This window comes from Sminthopsis crassicaudata, chromosome 6, assembly GCF_048593235.1.
Source record: "Sminthopsis crassicaudata isolate SCR6 chromosome 6, ASM4859323v1, whole genome shotgun sequence".
Lineage (NCBI taxonomy): Eukaryota > Metazoa > Chordata > Mammalia > Dasyuromorphia > Dasyuridae > Sminthopsis > Sminthopsis crassicaudata.
The window spans coordinates 104616059-104636994 of record NC_133622.1 but is presented as its reverse complement, the minus strand read 5'-3'; the positions used below and the strand labels follow the sequence as shown (position 1 = coordinate 104636994).

Sequence of the window (20936 nt, the reverse complement as noted above, 5' to 3'; positions counted from 1 at the left end):
AAAATGTGTGGTTACAAATTAGAATAGTGTGACCTCTTCATGGAATTCATTATTCATACTAATTAAGATATAACTAAGCTATCAAAAAAGGTCTATTATTTGAAGTAAGCTTACAAAGTAAATGGACTTGTCCATCCTTACCACATGGGGTTGGATAAGATCTGATCCTAAATTTGTAACAGGCTTGACTCTGAACTTCCCTGTTGCATAATCAATGTGGCTTCATATCAAGCACGGACTTTTTGGGACTTAGAATGGGTGCTTTTATTTCCCACCTTGCAACACTCCTAGCTTTCTGGAGGATAATGGATCATCCCTCCACTCTCAATTTCTCAGATTTCATCAGCTCAAACTGACACCTCTTTCAGTATCATCTGTCCTTGGGTTTTTTGCTAGTCTCTGATGGAACTAGAGACCCAACTTTCCATAATCTCCATTTAAGGAGAGGATCCAGGTCAGCTTTCTCTTTATTTCCCATCTGACTTTCCTAAATGTCACCATGGCCCTGGGTGCCTTCTTATCCTGCCTTCCCTTATTTTCTGCTTCATGATTGCTTTCTCCCATTAAATTATAAGGTGTTTACAAATATTTAATTTCAGCCTCAGAACAACCTTATTTATTATTAATAAACCCTATAATATTAAATACTATTTTAATCTCCATTTTATAGTTAGGAAATTGAGGCAAAAGCAGAGATTAAGAGACTTGACTTAAAGAATCTGAGATCATATTTGAAAACCTGACTTCAATCCACATTTGTCTTGTAGGCTTGCCATGGCTAATCTTTCACCCTGTGGTTTAGGCAATGAGGGGAAAACTTTCAAGATCTACTGGCATGATCAGGATACCACATTTTAAAAAGATATTTCATTTAGGGGCTGAATAATAGGTTGTGTATGCAATATATATATATATATATATATTCATTCTATATTGGTGTTATTTTCAATGAAAACACTGAGGTATTGGGGAATTTATCATCTTTCCTGATGGGTAGAACCATTTGATATATTAATACTGTCTGTATATCTAAAATGATTACTCTGAGCACAAAATCATGAATAGAAACCATGACCAATCAGAAACATGCACTATAAGAATACTCCCCTCCAATTAAAGTTCCTATTTCTCTATTATGTGTCAGATTCAATTCTATTCATTCCTAAGGTCCCCAGATCAGAAGACCTGGTTTGCTCACAATGCTGACAAACATTTACACTTCATTGAACTAGTTGTGTTTGGAATATGTTAAATATATCTTGTTTGTGTTTTATACAGTATTCCTAGAAATTTGTCTGGCAACTTCAGTTATTTATGTCTTTGGAGATTAAAATTATGAGAACTGACATGATATAGTAGATAGAGAGCAGTCTTGAAGGCAGTAGAACCTGGGTGCTGATGTAACCTCAGACACATATGGGCTATGTGACTGGATAGAGGCATATAACCTCTCTCAGTGCTCTAAGCAAAATTTTGAGGCTATAAGTTGCAGATAGTGTCCCAAACTGCCTTTTTAGAGAAATGGTACTTACCTGTGAATTCTCTAGACAGCAATGAAAATCCAGCGCTAGGACTTGTATTTATATTGTAATTATCAATTATTTTTCTTGGCTCAGTTTTTGAGCATTTATCATTTGAGCACATTTATCATTTCTAATAGAACATAAGCTCATAAAAGGGAGGAACTGTTTTAGTTCCATTTTTGTATCTAGCATGGTACCTGGCATGTGTTTTAAGATACAAGTGTCACTTATTAGCATTAGGTATCATCTTTCACTGACACCCTTCTTCTCCAGTATATTATCAGGGTATAGAGGTGAATCTTTGTGAGACTCATCTTTCTGGGTTCAAATCTGGTCCTAGACATTTAACTTTTCTGTGTGAGCCTGGGAAAATTACTTTAACCCTATTTGCTTCAGTTTCCTCATGAGTAAAATGAGCTGGAGAGAGAAATGGAAAATCACTTTGGTATTACTGCCAAGAAAATCCCAGCTGAAGTTATCAAGAGTCAGACATGGCTGGAAGATGTGTAAACAAGAAAAAAATAATAAGCAGCACCTTGGCTAGAACCTACCGGGTTTTAAGGGGACAAAAATCTGAAGCTAGAACAAGGTACTGAGAATATTAAAGAGAGCAGCTCTCTTTAATCCTCTTTAATAATGTGGGATTATCAGATCCATTGGGCTAAGATAGTATATCTTCATTTCCTCTGGGAGTATATACTTATGTGGTCCTCTTAGGTGACCACAGAAGACAATAGATACTGCTTAATTAAATTTAATATTGCTTAACAAAAGATCAATGAATCCTAAATCAGAAGTAATCTAGTCCAACCCCTTTATTTTACAGGTGAGGAAACTGAGGCTAAAAGTGAGCCAAGGGACCTCCCAAAGGTCACAATGTTCATATCAAAGGAAGCTTCTCTGACTCCAGAGCCAATGCACTTTTCAGCATATAAAATTACAGATGAAAACAGAGGAGAAAATTATTTAATTATATTCCAAATTACTGTCTAACACAACAGAGTACAGTTCAAAGATCCTAAATTATAACAGTGAGGAAATTCAGGTAGGTCACATTAGCTCTTAGAGTATATTAATAAAAGGAGATTTAAGAGCTAATTGTCATAGAGCAATCCAAGAAAATAATAATGGAGGCATCAAGGGGACACAAGAGATTTACTACAGCTATTCTTTATAGTCAGCACAACTTCAAATCCTGCCTTAAACACTTAAAACTTAAATGAGCAATTAACTCACTTACCCTCTTGGCTTCAGTTCCCTATCTGTAAAATAGGAAGAATAATAGCACCTACCTTAATTGTGAGAGTCAAACCAGGTAACATGTGTAAAGTGCTTTGCAAAGATCAAAGTGCTAAATAAATGTCAGCTGTGTGTGTGTGTGTGTGTGTGTGTGTGTGTGTGTGTGTATTTCAAAATATTAACTTTTAAGTATAACAAGTTAAAAAAAATTCCCCCTCCCTTTCCATACTTAATCCAAAAACGAAATGTAAACTCTATACTAATAATAACATGAGTAACACTGTTGGGAAACAATGGCTCCAATGTTCTTATTTCTTTGCCTTGTATAAAAAGTTTCTAATCATGTTATATCATATGAAAATGTGAGATGATTTTACATGTATAAAAAATTTCCAATTGCTCCCTTTAAGACCACACCTTACTAGTTTTTTCTTCATGGGAGCCAAGGATGCTGGGAAAATGCCTTGTGAGTAGTACTGAAAATGGTTTTGTAAAAAAAGAGGTAGGAAAAAAATCCTGTAGATGAAGGTACCACACAGTAGAAAGGCTTCAGGTAAATAGCCAGGCACTTCTTTCAGGAACTGATTTCAAGTTTGACTAAAGATTAAAAGGTTTAATTTCTCTGGGATCCATTGCTACCAGAATTGAAAAGAAGGGCAGATTAGGAAAGGAAAACAGATAAAGAGCAGAAGAACAACAAGCAAAAAATCAGTATTACACATTGGGGGGGAAAGTCCAAAATAAGTTTCCTAGAAAATGATGAATTGGCTGTTGAAACTGATTTTTTAAAAAGGCTTAAAAATGGACAATATAAAATCTGTGATTCCCAAACCTGGTTTTATGACACTCCAGGGCTGCCAAGGCATGTAAAAATGATGGAATGAGACTCAAAACAAAAATAAAAATTATTGCTTAGTTCTATTCTAAAAATAGGAATCTATCCAGGTAATGATTAAAATATTAATAGAGATCAAGAAATGGAGAAGTAGAAATCAGCTCAAGAAATGGCTGACCTCCCAACAGTATTTCTGCATCTAAGAGTCACCAATCCGCATCAGAAAGTGGGATGAAAATAAGAGCCCCGGGTCAGCCCTTTAAGCACAAAAAAGAGGCTGAAAAGGAACCAAGCTAAGAAGCTCTTCTCTGGTTTTACTTTTTGCTTTTTTTCTTTTTTTTAAATTTTTTTTTTTACTTTTTACTTTACTATTGCTTAAACCTCTTTGGACATGATCTTTTAGTGTCATCTTCTTGACTGGACAGTACATGGCATATAGTATAAGATAGAAAGGACACTGAAACCAGAATTTAAATCCTGGCTCCAAACCTATGCCCCCTTGGATAAAGTCACTTAAACCCTCTCTCAACCTCAACTTCTTTTCCAAGAAATGGACATAAGAGAACCACAACTGGTTGACTATACTACCTCTTCTCCCTGGATTGTGGTAAGGAAAATCACTTTGTAAACCTTAAAACTCTACAAAAATGGGAAGAAAAGCAAATGCCTTCAGCTTTCCTAAAAAGTGAGGGGCTATTATCTAGACCCTAGCTTCTTAAACTGTAAGATTTGCAACATTATATGAGATATTCTCACAACTGAATGTGGGGGTCATGAAATTATGATTTATTATTAGTAAATGTTTGATTTGTATACTTATTTTATATACATGTATGCCTGGGGATCATGTAAAAATTTCTCAGGTGAAAGGAGTTTTAAAAAGTTTAAGAAGCCATGATTTAGAGAAATAGTGTGTTGCAAAACTCTTAAATATAATTTTAAACTTTCTTAAGCTAAGACTTTTGGAACATTATGTATAAATAGTTTAGAATTACCAACTCTATAGTAAAAATAGGAATAGATTAAACTCAAAATAATATTAATATTACTAATAACAACAGTCAGAGGCAATGCAATACAGAAGACAGAGAACCAGCCCTCAATGCAAGGAGAGTTGGAGTCAAGTTTCAATTCTTATACAAGCAACTTAATTTTCCATCCCTGGAAAACTCTCAAAACTTATCTTGGATATTCAAATATCAAAAAAATAATTTAAGAAAGGCCCCTCCATCTAGAACTTTCTATCATTTGCAGAATGGCTATAGATCTGCATTGATAGAAGATATTTCTTCATCAGGAGTGCCTTATATCAATTAAGTTACTGGACAAAAAAACCAAGTGGCATTTATATACTTCTTTTAAGGTTTGCAAAGTGCTTTAAAAAATTCCCACTCTTTTCCCCTTATGAAATTACAAAAAGATTCCCTCAACTCACTTTAAAAAATCCTTTTTTCTTAATAAGAAAGGAAAACTTGACATATTTCCCTGCGTTCTAAAATCAGTTAAAGGAGACCTGAGGATGAAGGGAATTCCTTATTTCCATTGTGTTTCCTGGCAAAACTATGAAAGGGAGAATAACAGAGAAAGCATATGGGTAGTGGGAGAAGGCAATATGGCAGATTGAGTGTGGTTGCAGCAGCTAGTTTTGTATCTAAAAAGAGATGCCCATCTAATTATTTTGAATGTCTCTCTTTATGAGTTGGGTTGTATAGATGGGATGGGAATTAGCTTTCTGAACACTTGGTGATGCTTCAGCAGAGGAAGAAACCCCCTGATATCAGAAACTCTCAGTTAAAACAGTCTAGGTCATCGTAGACAAATATTGGTCTGAGGGGAGGAGCCAACCCACCAGTCCAGATTGGTGATCTCTACAGCTGCAGAAACATTGTTTTTTGGGGAGTTTTTCAGTTCCTGAAAAAGAAGTCAGAAATAAGTTGTTAACAAAACTGTTCCACAGTTCTGAATCCTCATTCAAAGAACAGATCCTGGGAAAGTATCTGAGTATTGGTTAACATTAATTAGACATTACAGTGCTTAAGGGTAGAACTTTTACCTTTTGTCCTTTACCTTTTTTTTTTTTTTTTTTTTTTGCATCCCCAGGATTTAACACTACCCTGGCACACCGTAAGTGTGAAAAATGCTTATTGATTGACCCAAAGTAGCCAAATTATTAAAGGTAATTGTGTATATAGAAAGACATACACACATATCCCAATACACATTTCTTACCGTGGTGAATTAAACCCACTGTCCACAGTGATACTGCTACTGTCCATGCTGTCTAGCCGGGCAGAATGTGTTGCTCTCTGGCTGTTGCTGTTATCAGTTTCCTTTGGGGCAAGGAGTGTGAGGTTCTTCTCAAATTTTCTCTGTAGGTCTCTTTCCTTTTCCCGCTCCAGCAGCCACTGCATGGTTCCCACATCATCCCGATTTTTCTCCTCCTCTGTATTCTTGTGTGCTCCTTCCTCAGAGTCATCATCATCAGAGACGTTGTAGTAATCAAAGGAAGCTTCCTGGTTCCCGCTGGCTTCCTGCTGTCGTTGGGATAGGGGCACTGCTTGAGTGACGGAGGCTGCCAGGGACTGTTCCAGGATCTCGCAGCGGCCTGGCAATGGATCAGGAGATGACTGTGGGTGAGCTTTCAGGAGGGACACAGTTGGCTTGTGATAATTATTCATGGACAGGGCGCTATGGAGCGGTTTGAAGAGGGTGTCCTTGCTGAATATCTTATCCAGACTGATTGACTCTGCTCCATGGTGGGGGATCAGCCGTCCATTGGCAATGGGGTCCGTGGCTGGGCCAGAAATTGCTGCCAAGCCTCCCCCTGGCCCTTTGGGCGACTCCTCTTTGTGCACCACAGGTTCCCTGGTGGAGTGCTGGGGCTGCCTTTCTGAAGACGACAGCTTTTTCATCCCATCCGTCAAGGTCAGAGTATCAGGGTCATCTTTGTTCTTCCCCAAAGGCGATGGAGCAGTAAGGACCGTCTCGCTGGAGGTGTTACATTGGAAATAGTCATCCATGGAAGCTTTGGTTGGACAGGCATTGAGTTCATTATAAGATGGCAAACTCTCTGGAGGTTTGCTTTGTTCCGAAAGGCTACAGGAATTGGAGGGGTCAATGCTGCCACTGACGACTTCAGGTATACACACCTCTTTATAGTTCGTGGATGAAATGTGAGCCCTTTGGTGATTGATAGTCTGTGTAGGCCTTAAAGTACTATCATCAGTATAAGACTGGCTAAGCATTGGGTCATCTTGGCTACAAGCTTCAGCTATGTCTTCCGTTGTCCCTAAAGACACAGCACCAAGAGGGCCTTTGGAATTATCCATTGATCTGGACCTCTCCTTGGCTTTATTGGACCTTTCATTCCTGGACCTTCGATCCTGGGTATGGCTGTGACTTCGATGGACTTTCGAGTGAGAACTTCCCCGTGAAGGCTCAGGAAAAGGCATCTCGGTCCTCCTCTTGGCCAGTTCACCAGACACATCCCATTCTGGCGTCATGGGAAAATGAGGCTCAAGCATGTTAGGGTGGCTGTGTGTAATGAAATGATCCCCCTTGTGTTCAATGATGAAGCAGCCTTCCCGTGGCGAGCGATTCAAAGGGTCATTCAGGTCATAGTCTCTGTCCGCTGTAATATCAAGATGAGAACCATCTGAAGGGTCTCCTCCTTTGGACCCCCGCGTCTTGCTGTGGGAACGAGTTTTCCCATGGGTTTTCCGATGGTTCCTACTCTTCTTGCTTCTCCCACTGTGGTGGGCAGATGACCCCGTTTTGCTCCTCTGAGCTTTTTCTTCATCAAGTTTCTTCATTAGTGCAGTGTGCCTCATGACATTTTCTACAGTCAGATCTGGGTTAATACGCCTGATAATTTCCATTTCTACCTCTCTGGGGATTGTTGTGGTGTCTCCTCATCTCTCAGAGGCCATTCCTCTGGGGGAAACTGTGCGGAAAAATTAGTTAGTTGTTTTGTCTTGTCTTTCTTAAAACTTAGCCTAAATAACTTGAGCCCAAATTTTTTTGGACTGTTTTTCACTGTCTTTAGGTTTTGAAAGCGTTTCTGTCTTATAAGAAAAATTTACAGTACTTTTACTTTTTTCAGTGGGTGGCAATTGGCATAGTGAAGGGGGGCAGTCCTTGGCAGCTTTCCTCTGCAGTGTAGATGCATGCATGCTGTGCATGTCTTCTCTACAACAATGGCAAGAGTCGCAAATGGTTTTTGGGTAATGTTCTGTCCCGGACACAGCCCGAGGTGGAGGGTGTGATGGTTCCTGGCTGTGGAGAGGTACACTGAGTCCTGTCAGGTATCCTCTCATCCAAATGATACCATTTACTATTAGTTCTTATGAGGGAAGGAGTAATAAAATAAGTCTGTGGGGTCACAATAAAATAGCCATCTGGAGTGGGGTAGATTTTCCTCTCACGAACCAGCATGCTCAGTGTGTGCCGGAGGATTTCTTGGCTTGGAGTTGGAACACCTGAAACCAAAACAAGACACAGATGAGCAGTGACAGACCATTCTTGGCCCTTTCTCAGCAGTCTTCTCCTACCATCCTTCCTCCCTTCCCTTCCTCCTCACAAGTGTGTTTTATAAATAGAGGAAATATGTTAAAGAGAAACCATTGTATAGGAACAGTTCAAAAATTAATGCAAAACTAACTATTAAAACATGCAGGTATCCATATCAGCATTGCTAATTACAAAATACCAAATGAGAAACATGTTATGTTATGATCATGATGATAATTTTTACTCCTCAGGATGCAACTGGAGCATTTTTCCAGTGGGAGAAAACTGACCAAGACCATAATATAAAGGAAGTGAAATTATGTTTCTAGATTCTAAAGGTATCATCAAATATACATACACACACACACACACACACACACACACACACACACACACACACACAATCATATAGAATGTTAGATCTAGGAAAGGACCTTTGTGATCATCTTGCCTCACACACACCCCTCTTATCAGCCATCAAAATTGGATTCACTTCTCCCAATTCTTGGTCCCATGTTCTTTCAAGCTAAATCATATTGTTTTCATCATTATCACCATCTTTAAGAATTATGGTAAGAAATCCCTGCCTTAGCACTTACCATGAAGTCATTGGTGTCTTGAAGCTCCTAGACCAACAGCAGTGTCAAATTAAAATAGAAATGGGGGTCATTGAACCATATAAAAGTATTCCTGTTGGCCAAATGCTGTCTTGGAAAACTTCATAGTAACATTATTTATGTTCTACCATATTTTTATTTATTTTGTTAAATATTTCCAAATTATTTTTAATCTGATTTGAGTTGTACTTGGGTGGGTTACAGACCTCAGTTTTGGCACCTCTGTCTGCTTAGATAAATACTAACTAAATATCCAATAAATGTAAATCACTTCTGGCATCCCATCGTAGTTTTAGGATACAGTGCTTCATAGAATAAATAAGAGAAACCTCATTAAAGTTGCAGAAAGTATGCACTATTTTATATCATTGAACCTAGAATCTGGTAGATATTAAGCAGATTATTCAGAGAAATTTGCCTTTTTGACACAATGCTGATGAGTAAAAATTCCTAGTGGAAGGCTCAAAGGTCTTTGATGGTGCCTCATTTTTCAGCCTATATTTCCCGTTTTTGTGCTTTTTAAAACCTCTCATAGCATAAAGGATGATACTATAAGCAAATTAGAAGAGCAAGGGATAGTTTACCTATCAGATCTTTGGAAAAAAGAAAGAATTAATGGCCAAAGAAGATTGGCACATTATGAAATGTGAAATGGACAACTTTGATTATATTAAATTAAAAAGGTTTTGCACAAACAAAAGCAATGCAGCCAGTATTAGAAGAGAAACAGAAAGCTGGGGGAAATTTTTATAGCCAGTGTTTCTGGAAAAGGCCTCATTTCTAAAATATATAAAGAATTGAATCAAATTTATAAAAATGCTAGTCATTCCCCAATTGATAAGTGATCACAGGATATGAACAGACAATTTTCAGATGTTGAAATTAAAACCCTCTATAGTCAAGAGAAAAAAAATGCTCTGTTTAACATATATTGGATTACTTGCTGTCTAAGGTGGGGATAAGAGTAGAAGAAAAAATTTGGAACACAAGGTTTTGCAAGGGGGAATGTTGAAAACTATGCATATATTTTGAAAATAAAAAAAAGAAAAATGCTCTAAATCACTACTGATTGGAGAAATGCAAATTAAAACAACTCAGGTAACACTCCATATCTCTCAGATTAGTTAAGATGACAGAAAAAGATAATGATAAATGTTGGTGGGGATGGGGGGAAATAGGGACATTAATGCATTGTTGGTGGAGCTATGAAATGATCCAACTATTTTTCTTTTTAAAGATTTTGATCATCATCAACTAATGGTTTGCATACTTGCCACAAACAAAAAGACAAGAAAAAGTTAAGTTATATCTAATGGAAGAATGACTCAAAGATATTCTCAGAGACAAGAGTGGAGTGGATTTTATTATATGTTCAGGGGCAATATTAAACTTTACTTAATAGGGCATATGGTCATTATGCCAGAGAGAAGTGTTTCCAAATAAAAATACCATGAAAATAATTACAGCTTATGTATCAACATTAATTGATGAAGATAAAACAGGTAAAGAAATTCTACAAAAACTAAAAGGACACTTTATATTAAATAAACATTCTGATAAATGGTAATTATATGCAAAAGTGAAAAAAAGTTGAAGATATGGAACAAAAGTCCAAAGTCTCAATGATTACACAAAAATTGCATGCTTTTATATCTTGAATGCTTTCTTTGGGAAAAGAAAAAAGCAAACATGGGACATAGTAAACACCAAATAATACCAACAAAAAGTAAAGTAAGATACATTTTGACAAAAGACATTTTCTTTGATTATAGATAGGTCTTATTCCTGAATTAAGTTTCTATGCACAGGCAAGGCTTAAGATCAGAATTTGTATTATAAAAAAAAAGACAAAGAATAAGACACAATTGAAACAACCTGATCCAGAACCATAGAACCATTTAAACAAGTAATTGACAAACAAAACTGGGAACCTGGACCATAGAAATTGTAGTGATATTGATTATAATGATTTTATATTTTAGTTTAACCAATGTAAACTAATTAACAAGGATACCAAAGAGCTTAGAAAATGCCTTAGTCAACAAACAATCTAACTTGTGTGCCAGACAGGGAGAGATGACTGCCAAAAGCAACATCGAGATAGACTATAAACTTATTTGTAAAATCTGACAAAGGATGATGGATAATGATGAGTAAGTTCATCTCATAAAGCAGGAATTGTAAAAGGTAGAACTAGTTTAAAAAATCTTGGCAAAGTATCCACCTAAGCAAAGTCATCCCAAGGATATTTAGGGATGAAAATGGAAAGAGGTCAACAAACAAAAGACAATAGGTGAAATTTGTAAAAATCATTATCACAGCCTGTATTATCCATCACGGAGAGCAGAACCAACATACTTAAAACTAATAGCACAATCCCAGATGTACTCATAGGAGAAGTAGAAATGATAATAAAAAGAACAAAAATGGGAAGTGCAGACAAACTATGAATATACATATATACTTGTATACACATATGTAGATATATGTATGTGTAAATATATAGATTTTACATTATATTATATTTATGAGTAATATGTATGTGTATATACACTTATGTATACTGGGGAAGCCATATACAAAGAAATGATAATATTTCCTACTCTTAGGAACTGATGAAACCATAAAGAGAGTTGTAGACAGAGAAGACAGCTTGGGACAGAGCCTTATCTTTCCCCAATCAATCTACTCAATGTCATTTCCACTATTCAACATTATGAACTTTCTACTTCAATCAGAACAGTATTAATGGTGTCACCTAAGAAGGCCCTTCTGTGTCTGAGTTAATAGTTTCTCCCTCACACTCCTAAAATACAATGCTCACCATTTCCAGAAAGTTAACAGATACAATTGTTTTGTACATATTAAGTTCAATTATGTAAGTTACCATGTGAGGTTGAAATTCTAGTTGTAAGTATAAAATTAGTTTTATCTCAATTAGAGTGTAAACTCCTTAAGGGCAATGATGTCTTATATTTCTTTTGCACCACCCAAAATACTCAGCACAATTTTAGGAGCCTAATGAATATCTGTGTAATCAATATTTGAATGTCCAACCAGTATTTAAATGTATAAAATATCCAAGAATGTGGCTAAAGCTTATATTTCTAACACAAAGTAGTCTTTTATTTGGAGAAACCCATTTAATTACGACCAATAATTCATAATGTTTGCCCAACATTGTGTAAATGCTTCTTTAATGAATGTTTAAGTCATACAGTGATTACTATTAATGGAGTAGCATCACAGGCTTAATTAACATATATGTGATAAAAATCTTTCTGAACAGAAGAAACATCTACTTCTTTTAAGTCTTTGGATTACTCCAAAGATCGACCCCATTTTAATTTCATGTTTTTGCCCTTCTAATATCTTTCTAGAAGTACATTAGCCAAAATAATGAAATTTTATGAAATTGTTCACTAGTCAGGTGATAGAAAGATGTGAGAGCATTCTCCATTCTTTAGTCTTATTTCAGTCTTCCCTTATTCAACAATGTAAAAGACTATACATGAATCTAATAATGGCCTATAATTTTTATAATTCTAAGGTATGCATGAAGAGTTAATTATTTTTCCCTATTGTAGATATATCCATGTATCCATATCTATGAAATATGAAATTTGAGCTATTTTCCTGAATTAGCAGTTGATAGCCACACAAAAATTTTTTCCAGGAGTTATTTTTAATTTCCCTTGCTTATGAAGGAATTCAAAATGTTTTAGAAGCTTTATGTATATGGTGGTTATTACCTTCCTCCATTTAAGTCCTACCTTCAATGTTGTAGTATAATGTGAAAAAGACCCAAAGAGTTTACGAAAGCCAGGCCAGGCTGCATTTTTTAAAGTATGGGCGCAGCAACAGACCAGCCTAAATTAATGGGGAAAGGATTACATGACCAGAAGTTGGACACACAGGAGGAATTTGTTGTGGCCACAAGAAATCTATGGAATGGGGTTAAAGGGAAGGAAGACCAAAAATGCCCCTTGGTTTTGTACAGTCTCCAGGGTGATGGCAACTGATGATGGAAAAGGAAAAATCAATCTAAAAATTATACAGTTCATAGACTGTTTACAAACATTAACTTAAATGTTGACATTCTCTATGTATGATTTTTCTTCAGCATCTTCAGTTGATATTCTTCTGGAGGGACTAAACCACATCAACATAGACATTCATCCTGTCATGAAGTTAGAGTTAAATGAAAGACAGCTCTCAGGTTTTCCTTGGAGAGGCAAATAACTGAGTTGGCAGGGGGCTGGTTTTATCCTGCACCCATAGGCAAAAATAAACATAATTTCACAAAATACTTAGTCATCTCACCTTACAGTACTACTCACAAAAAAAGCATAAGCAAACAGACCACCATGAAGATAATTGCAGCTTACATGCCAACATCCACTGAAGAAGATGAAGTATATGAGACCTATTAAGAACTTAACAAAAATCCTCTGCCAACATATACTTCAGCATTCAGTGACATCCATATGAAAATGGGCACTGGGAAAGTTATTTTTCAACCTATGTTGGAAAATAAGGAATGAGAACAAGAAACCAAAGGCTACTTGAGGAACAAAATCAGGACGTTTCACCTGTAAATCATGACCACTCCAAGGAATGAGATAGAAAGACAATAAACTAGATGAACACTGAGTGATATATAAAGTAAAATTGACAATATGCTAAATTTAAGAAATTCATTATAAACATAGCATTTACTTCAGAATTAACTGTGATCCATTATGCCATCAGCTAGTTAAAAACAAAGGTCAAAGTAGAGATAAAATTAAAGGAAAGAGCAAAGATATGCTATAATAGCTCCCACCACTCCATCTGTTGATTCTTAAAAATAGGAAATAGAAAAGTAAATATTAAACACTGATTATCACATCTTCAAGAAAAATAAAATTGATTTCGTGATAAATGGCTGAAAAGAGTCAGCGACCTTAATTCTGCTTCAAAAAGACTAATCATGAAAAACATTTCCCATATCACCTTATACATTAGATATCAAAAGAAAAAAAATTATAGTTGTTGGAAGGACTGTGGAAAAGTAAGTGCACTAATATGTAGTTAATGGAGTTGTGAATTAGTCCAGCTTTTCAGGGAAAGTAATTTAAAAATATGCACCCGATGCCACTAAACTGTGAATATTGTTTTATTTGGTGATATTACTAGGCATATATACCCCAAAGAGAACAAAGAAAAGGCAAAAGGACCTACTACATGTATGAATATATTGATGCAACTCTGGAAGTCAAGGGACCATTCATCTATTAGGTAATGACTAAAAACATTATGGCATATAAATGTAATTAAATATTATTGTGCCAGAAAATGGCAAAATTGGAGGAAAGAATAAGCATTTGTTAAGTGCCTGTTATGTGCCAGGTGTTATGCTAGTTTCTGAGAAAACTGGAAATACTAGTATAAATTGATACAGAGAGAAGTGACCAGTGCTAAGGAAACAGTTTATATAACAGCCAGTAGTACTACAAAGGAGAATAACTTTGAAAAATTCAAGAATTCTGCTCAATCAATATCCTTCCAGAAGACCAAAGAACTTCTATCTTGTTACAGAGCTTGTGATAAGATGAAGGTGACACATTTATGAATGTTGATTAGTGTTGGGTTCTCTCTGCTTAACTATGTATATCTGTTATGAAGGTTTCTTTTTGTTGTTGTTGCTGTTGAATTAGCTAAAATACAAAAGGCCCCAGCTGGTAGAGTGAGGTGGGACCCCACCCAACTTGCCCTTACACATTATCACAATTTTCCATATTTATGGATTTGATGAAATCTGCTGTTTTGGTAAGGAATACCATAAAAGTTCCTAGTTAACACTCCACTGAGGAAAAAAAAAAGTGGATTGAAAATGGATAATTTTGATTACATTACATAAAAAAGGTTTTGCACAAACAAAACCAATGCAACCAAGATCAGAAGGGAAGCAGAAAGCTGGGGGAAAATTTTACCTCCAGTGTTTCTTATAAAGGCCTAATTTCTAAAATATATAGAAAATTGACTCAAATCTATAAGAAATGCAAACCAAGCCCCAAATGATAAAATGATCAAATGATATGAATAGGTGTAGTTTTCAGATGAAGAAATCAAAGCTCTGTATAAGACATATGAAGAAGTGCTCTAAATCACTTTTGATTAGAGAATTGCAAATTAAAACAACTCTGAAGTACAACCTCATAACTATTAGACTAGCTAAGTTGATTTAAAAAAAAAAAAGGAAAATGATAAATGTTAAAGAGGTTGTGAGAAAATTGGGATAGTAGTGTACTATTGGTGGGATTGTGAACTGATCCAATCTTTCTGGAGAGCAATTTGGAACTATGGCCAAAGGAGCAATCAAACTGTGCATATTCTTTAACTTAGCAATACCATTATTAAGTCGGTATCCCAAAAAGATCATAAAAAGAGAAAGAGAGCTATACATGTGCAAAAACATTTATAGCAGCCCTTGTCATAGTGGCAAAATATTGGAAATTGAGAGAATGTTGATCAATCAGGGAATGGCTGAATAAGTTATAGTATATGAATGTAATGGAATATTATTGTTCTATAATCAGCCTAGAAGGACTAGCATGAACTGAGCAGAACCAAGAGAATATTGTACACAGCATTAACAAGATTATTTGATGATCAACTGTGATGAACTTTTCAACAATGTGGTGATTCAAGGCAATTCCAATAGACTTGTGATGGAATACATCATCATCCAGAGGGAGAACTAGGGAGAATGAATCTGGATCAAACTATAGGATTTTCACTTCTTTTATTGTTTATTTACTTGATGTTTTTTGCTCTCTTTTTCTCACCTTTCTGATCTGATTTTTCTTGTACAACATTAGCAATTTGGAAATATGTTTAAAAGAATTGTACACGTTTAATATTTATTGGGTTGTTTGCTATCTCCCATAGAAGGGGGTGAGGGGAGGGAGGGAGAAAATCAGAAACACAAGGTTTTAAAAAGGTCAATGTTGAAAACTATTTTTGCATGTATTTAGGAAAATAAAAAGCTATAAAAAAGAAATAAACACAATGGCCTAAGTATATAGTTTTTGAAAAGGCAAGCTATATGCAGTAAGACTTACAGTTTCTTTATCAGTATTTTGTAAATGGAAATGTTTGTGTTTGGTATCAATTAACAAAAAAGTAAACATTATAAAAAGTATGTGCATACAATTTCAAAAAAAGAATGGTTTGTGAACATTTCAGAAGTATAAGAATTGATAGTTTAAGAGCCCTGTTCGGGCACCAAAATGTCAAGGTCCGGGCTAGCTCCCCTGAAGGGCTCAGAATAAGTTTGGGCACCAAATTGTTGTGTTCTGATTGTATCTCAATTATAATCCTTCTCTTGGTGGAGGTCTCTTTTCTGTAAATCTTTTTCTCTATTCGCAGATTTCTTAGGAGGCTTCTGGAGCCTCCAGCCAGAGCGAAAGTAGAATCTCGAATCCTCTTCTTCCCCTCCAAAAGTGTGGGATTGCTAGACTTGCTAATCCACAGGACATGTCCTTCTCCTTGACCCAATCCAGAATGACTCTAGACTCAATGTTCCTCTTTTTATCCTCCCAGAGAATGGGCTTGTGGGTACTCCCAGGGGCTTGTGGGAACTCCTACAGCCAATGAACTTGCTCCTTTTTAAAGGTGTGTAAACTCTTTTTAAAGGTGTGAACTAAAGGTGTAAACTCTGAGCTAGAGAATTGTTTAGACAATCTGAGTTAGCACCTTGTAATCCTAACAAACATGTATTTAATAAAGAGTGGATCATGCATTTCATATGTCTAACCAATATTGTATTGCTTACTATCTTGGAGAGAGAAGGGGAAAAAGAATTGTCACACAAGGTTTTGCAAAGGTGAATGCTGAAAACTATTTTTGCATGTATTGGAAAAATAAAATATTATCAAATCCCCCCCAAAAAAAGAATGAATCATGTCAGAATCATTGCATTCCTTTTTTTGTTGAGGGGAGATAGAATTAATAGACTAGTTGATCATATGAATACCATACACAAGAGTAATCTCTGTAAGTACGACTATATCAATCCATCTTGTTCACATAGTCTGGATCAATCAACAAACATTAAGTGGTTATGTACTAGGCAACAGATGATGGTAATTAGGTATGTTTGGAACTGACTGAAAGTTATTGAACACCAAAAATAATGAGTCATGATCAATATCAACTTGGAGGGAGGTCTTACTGGAGCTGGTCTTTAGTCCTATGTTGTTCAATGTTTTTATTTTGAAAAGTATGAGGCCAGGCAAAGTGAAGTTGAAAGAAGATCAGACTGCAAATCCAGTATTTTAATCAACAGGAAGACATGGCAACCAAAAAAGATGATGAAATCTTTGGTTCTATTAACAAAAGTAATGTTCAAAGTATACTCTGCCTTCGAGGGTTTTGCTCACTTCTGAACACTATATTTTAGGAAGGCCATGAAAAAAAAAAGGGGAATTCAAGTCTCCAATGAAGATAATTAGAATAGTAAGAAAACTAAAGACCATATCCAGTATTGGATGGTTGAAAGAATTTGAGATGTTTAGCCAGAAAATAAAAGAAAGTGATAGTTGAATAAAAATATATGAAGAATTGTCATGCATAAGGTTTAGAAGATTCTTTCCTTTTTTTTTTTTTTTAATTTACCAGATGTATGCATGGGTAATTTTACAACACTGATAATTGCCAAACCTTTTGCTCTAATTTTTCCTCTCCTTCCCCCCACCCTTTTCCCCCATGGCAGGTTGACCAATACATGTTAAATATGTTAAAGTATAAATTAAATACAATATATAACGTAAACATGCCCAAACAGTTGTTTTGTGGCACAAAAAGAATCGGACTTTGAAATAGTGTACCATTAGCCTGTGAAGGAAATCAAAAATACAGGCAGACAAAAATAGAGGGATTGGGAATTCTATGTAGTGGTTCAGAGTCATCTCCCAGAGTTAGAAGATTCTTTCCATATGGAAAACAGTAAAAATGGAAATTTGAGGATATGCTAGTAAGGAAGTTTTTAAAACTAAAATATCAATAGGCATCAACAGCATGACTGGATATTCTAAAAACTCTACTATTTTATCACTGTGGCTATTCTCTTGGTGAAGACTGCAACCCTATATATGCTTTTTCATTTTGTATTATTCTTATCTGTGCCTTCCCCATAAACCTTCTTCAGTGAATCTACTCAACATGCTCTGCTTTCCCCTATCTTTCTTGATTTCATGTAGGTTCCTGTGGATCACACATCCATCTGTTATCCTTGATTGATACAGGATCTCCATCTCCTTTCTAACACACATTTACTTCATTCTATGTTTAACACAACTTCTGGTACACAATTCTTCATTTCTAATAGGTTTCAATCTATCTAAACCCTCCATTCATATGTTTATCACTCTTCATTACTCTATAAGTTCAATTGTTTGGAGAGTGTGCTATTCCATGATTCACAGCTACATAAGCCATAAGCAGAAGAATTTTGGTGGGCTCTTGTTCCAAGGAACAGCTTGGAATATTAGAGAACTACAAAAACGCTACACTGTTCTTCCAAATATCATACATCTCACTCTCCCGCATATTGTATTTGGTGGACAATGTGACAAGGCAAAAAAAAAAAATACAGCATCATTTTGGGCAGTGTTAGCAAAAGTATTACATTCATACCATGGAAAGTAGTTATACTACTTTTCCCTAGTTATATCACATCTGGTGTAACATATTGAATTTTAAGTTCTACTTTGGAGGAAAGATAGTGAAAAAAATTAATATATGAGATTAAAATGACCAGGGTGGTAAAGAAACTGGGAAACATTTTTGTATACAAGGAGTTATTCAAAGATCTAATGAAACTTAACTTGGAAGATAATTAGAAGTTAGGAGTTGGGACAAAACATGGACAAAATTCCTTCAACAGATTCTGAAGGGACTTCATATGGCAATCTTTTCTAATTCCATTACTGTTATGTTTGTGTGTTCATGCTTGCGTGTACATCCCATATTGATCTGTGAACATGTTGTATTCCTCCAGAGAATAAGAGTTTCTTGAAGGGAGGGATGAATCACTTTTGTACTTATATTCCCAAAACCTATATAATGCCTGGTACTTAGCATACACCTGGTATACGTGATTCTTGGATCAACTGTTTCTACCCCACAGGACAGAATTAAAGATGTCCAAAACATTGAATGGACTGCCTCAGGAGAGTGTGAGTTCCTCAGTACTTAAGGTCCTAGAGCTTCAAAAAGGGAGGAAAGTTCACATTTGGGTCACTTCTCTTGGACCTCCTAAATCTTTTCCAGTTCTATGATACTATTTTTTAAATTTTAGACAAATTTTTACATCTTATTTTTTCCAATTACAAGTCAAAACAATTTTCAATGTGTTTTTTTTTCATTTGAGTTCCAAATTCTCTCCTTAAGAAGAAAAATAGTTTCATATAGATTATACATAATCAGTCATACAAAACATATTTTCATGTTAGCCACGTTGCAAAAGGAAACAAGGACAAAAAATTTTTAAAAATATACTTCAATTTTAATTCAGACCCCATTACTTCTTTCTCTGGAGGTAGAGAACATTCCTCATCAGTGCTTTGGAACTCTTATATTTGCTGAGAATAGTTAAGTAATTCACTTAACTATTCACAATATTCCTGCTACTCTGTACAGCTGTTTTTCTGCTTCTGCTTATTTCACTTTGTATTAGATCATAGATACTATTTCTGATAAATTATGGCCAATGCTGGTCTTTGAAGCCGGGATTTCACTTCTTCTTATCCCAGGTTATTTTAAGTACATTTTGTTCCTACTCCAATCTATCCTCTATCAGTGAAAAACAATTCTTCCCTATCTGGAATCTTGTGCAACCTTCCCTAATTCTCTGGACCTTCCCAATTCCTTTACCTTTTACCCTTTGAGATTTTTTTTTCTTTTTTGCAAGGCAATTGGGGTTAAGTGACTTGCTCAGGGTCACACAAGCTAGTGTTAAGCACCTGAGGTCAGATTTAAACTCATATCTTCCTGACTCCAGGGCCAGGGCTCTATCCATTGCACCATCTAAATGCCTCTTACCTCATAGTTTTCAGTCTGTGAGAACCTGCTTTTCTACTTTGTCTCATATGATAAAACTAAAACTCAGCTTAGATCTATTTTTTTAAACTAAGTTCTTCCCTTGTTATAAAAAACATATACCTCATATATGAAGGTTTTTTAGCAGACACTTTATAGACCTGTTCTTCCACTTCTTTACACCATGACTACCTTCCCTCTAAATTAACTTCATTTTCTGTACAGATCCTGCACTACCAAGATTGCCTGTGGCTCTCCACTATTGATTGAGTTAACCTAACAAATACACTGTGGGACTAATGGACACTGGGTAGTCTTTTTTCCCACTAGTTTTTGCTAGAGATAAAACTTGTTATCCATTGTTGAATCTTAAACCACTTGGGGGAGAGGAAACAGATTCTAAAAAAATTATACATTGCAATAAAAATAACAGCTTGGACATATATAGTATTATAAGTACTACACATGAAAACATAAAAATTGGGCAAGGACATTTTATACATGAGACACCAGATGGATACTTTCAGGAGAACACTGGTCCTCTGCCAAGGCACTAAAATAATAAAGCTTCTTCCAACAGGGCCTTCCTTGTTGCACAGGAAAATTCTCATCCTTATGTTAAGAATCTTAGCAGACTGAAAAAACTACAAAAGATTTCTTATATGGATGAAGTATTCACAGTAAAGGAACTACTAATTTACTGGAGGGTCAAAGTAGTCCTCTACAATCTGACTTCTACTGGAATTGCTTATGCCAAAGTTAACAGTAATTTCTAAACTGTCAGACAGAATAGCTTCTTTTCCATCCTCATCCTTCTTGATCTCTCTGATAAATGTGACACTGTTGATCACCCCCTTTTTGATTCTCTAACTTTTTTTTTCCTTTTTTTTTTTTAATGAGTGGGGAAAGGGAGGCAATCAGGGTTAGTAACTTGACCACAGTCACATAGACAGTATATCTCAAGCTAGATGTGAACTCAGGTCCTTCCTAACTCAAGGGCCAGCACTTTATCCACTATGCTAGGTAGCCTATTTTCTGGGTTTTTAAGACACTGTTCCCTCCTTATTGTCCTCTTCCCTGTCTGGCTACTGTAGCGAGCTGTCGTCTCTAGAAGCTGCCGGATCACTC

General features: G+C 35.8%; 1 protein-coding gene across 1 annotated transcript in view; it reads right to left on the bottom strand.

Annotated features, from left to right (window-relative positions):
• STOX2 (storkhead box 2) overlaps positions 1-20936 on the bottom strand; it is a 155359-nt gene that overhangs the window by 13672 nt on the left and 120751 nt on the right. Inside the window, 4 exon segments of the mRNA XM_074273778.1 lie at positions 5827-7498; positions 7501-7618; positions 7620-7808; positions 7810-8075. Coding sequence (XP_074129879.1) covers positions 5827-7498; positions 7501-7618; positions 7620-7808; positions 7810-8075 — 2245 coding nt within the window.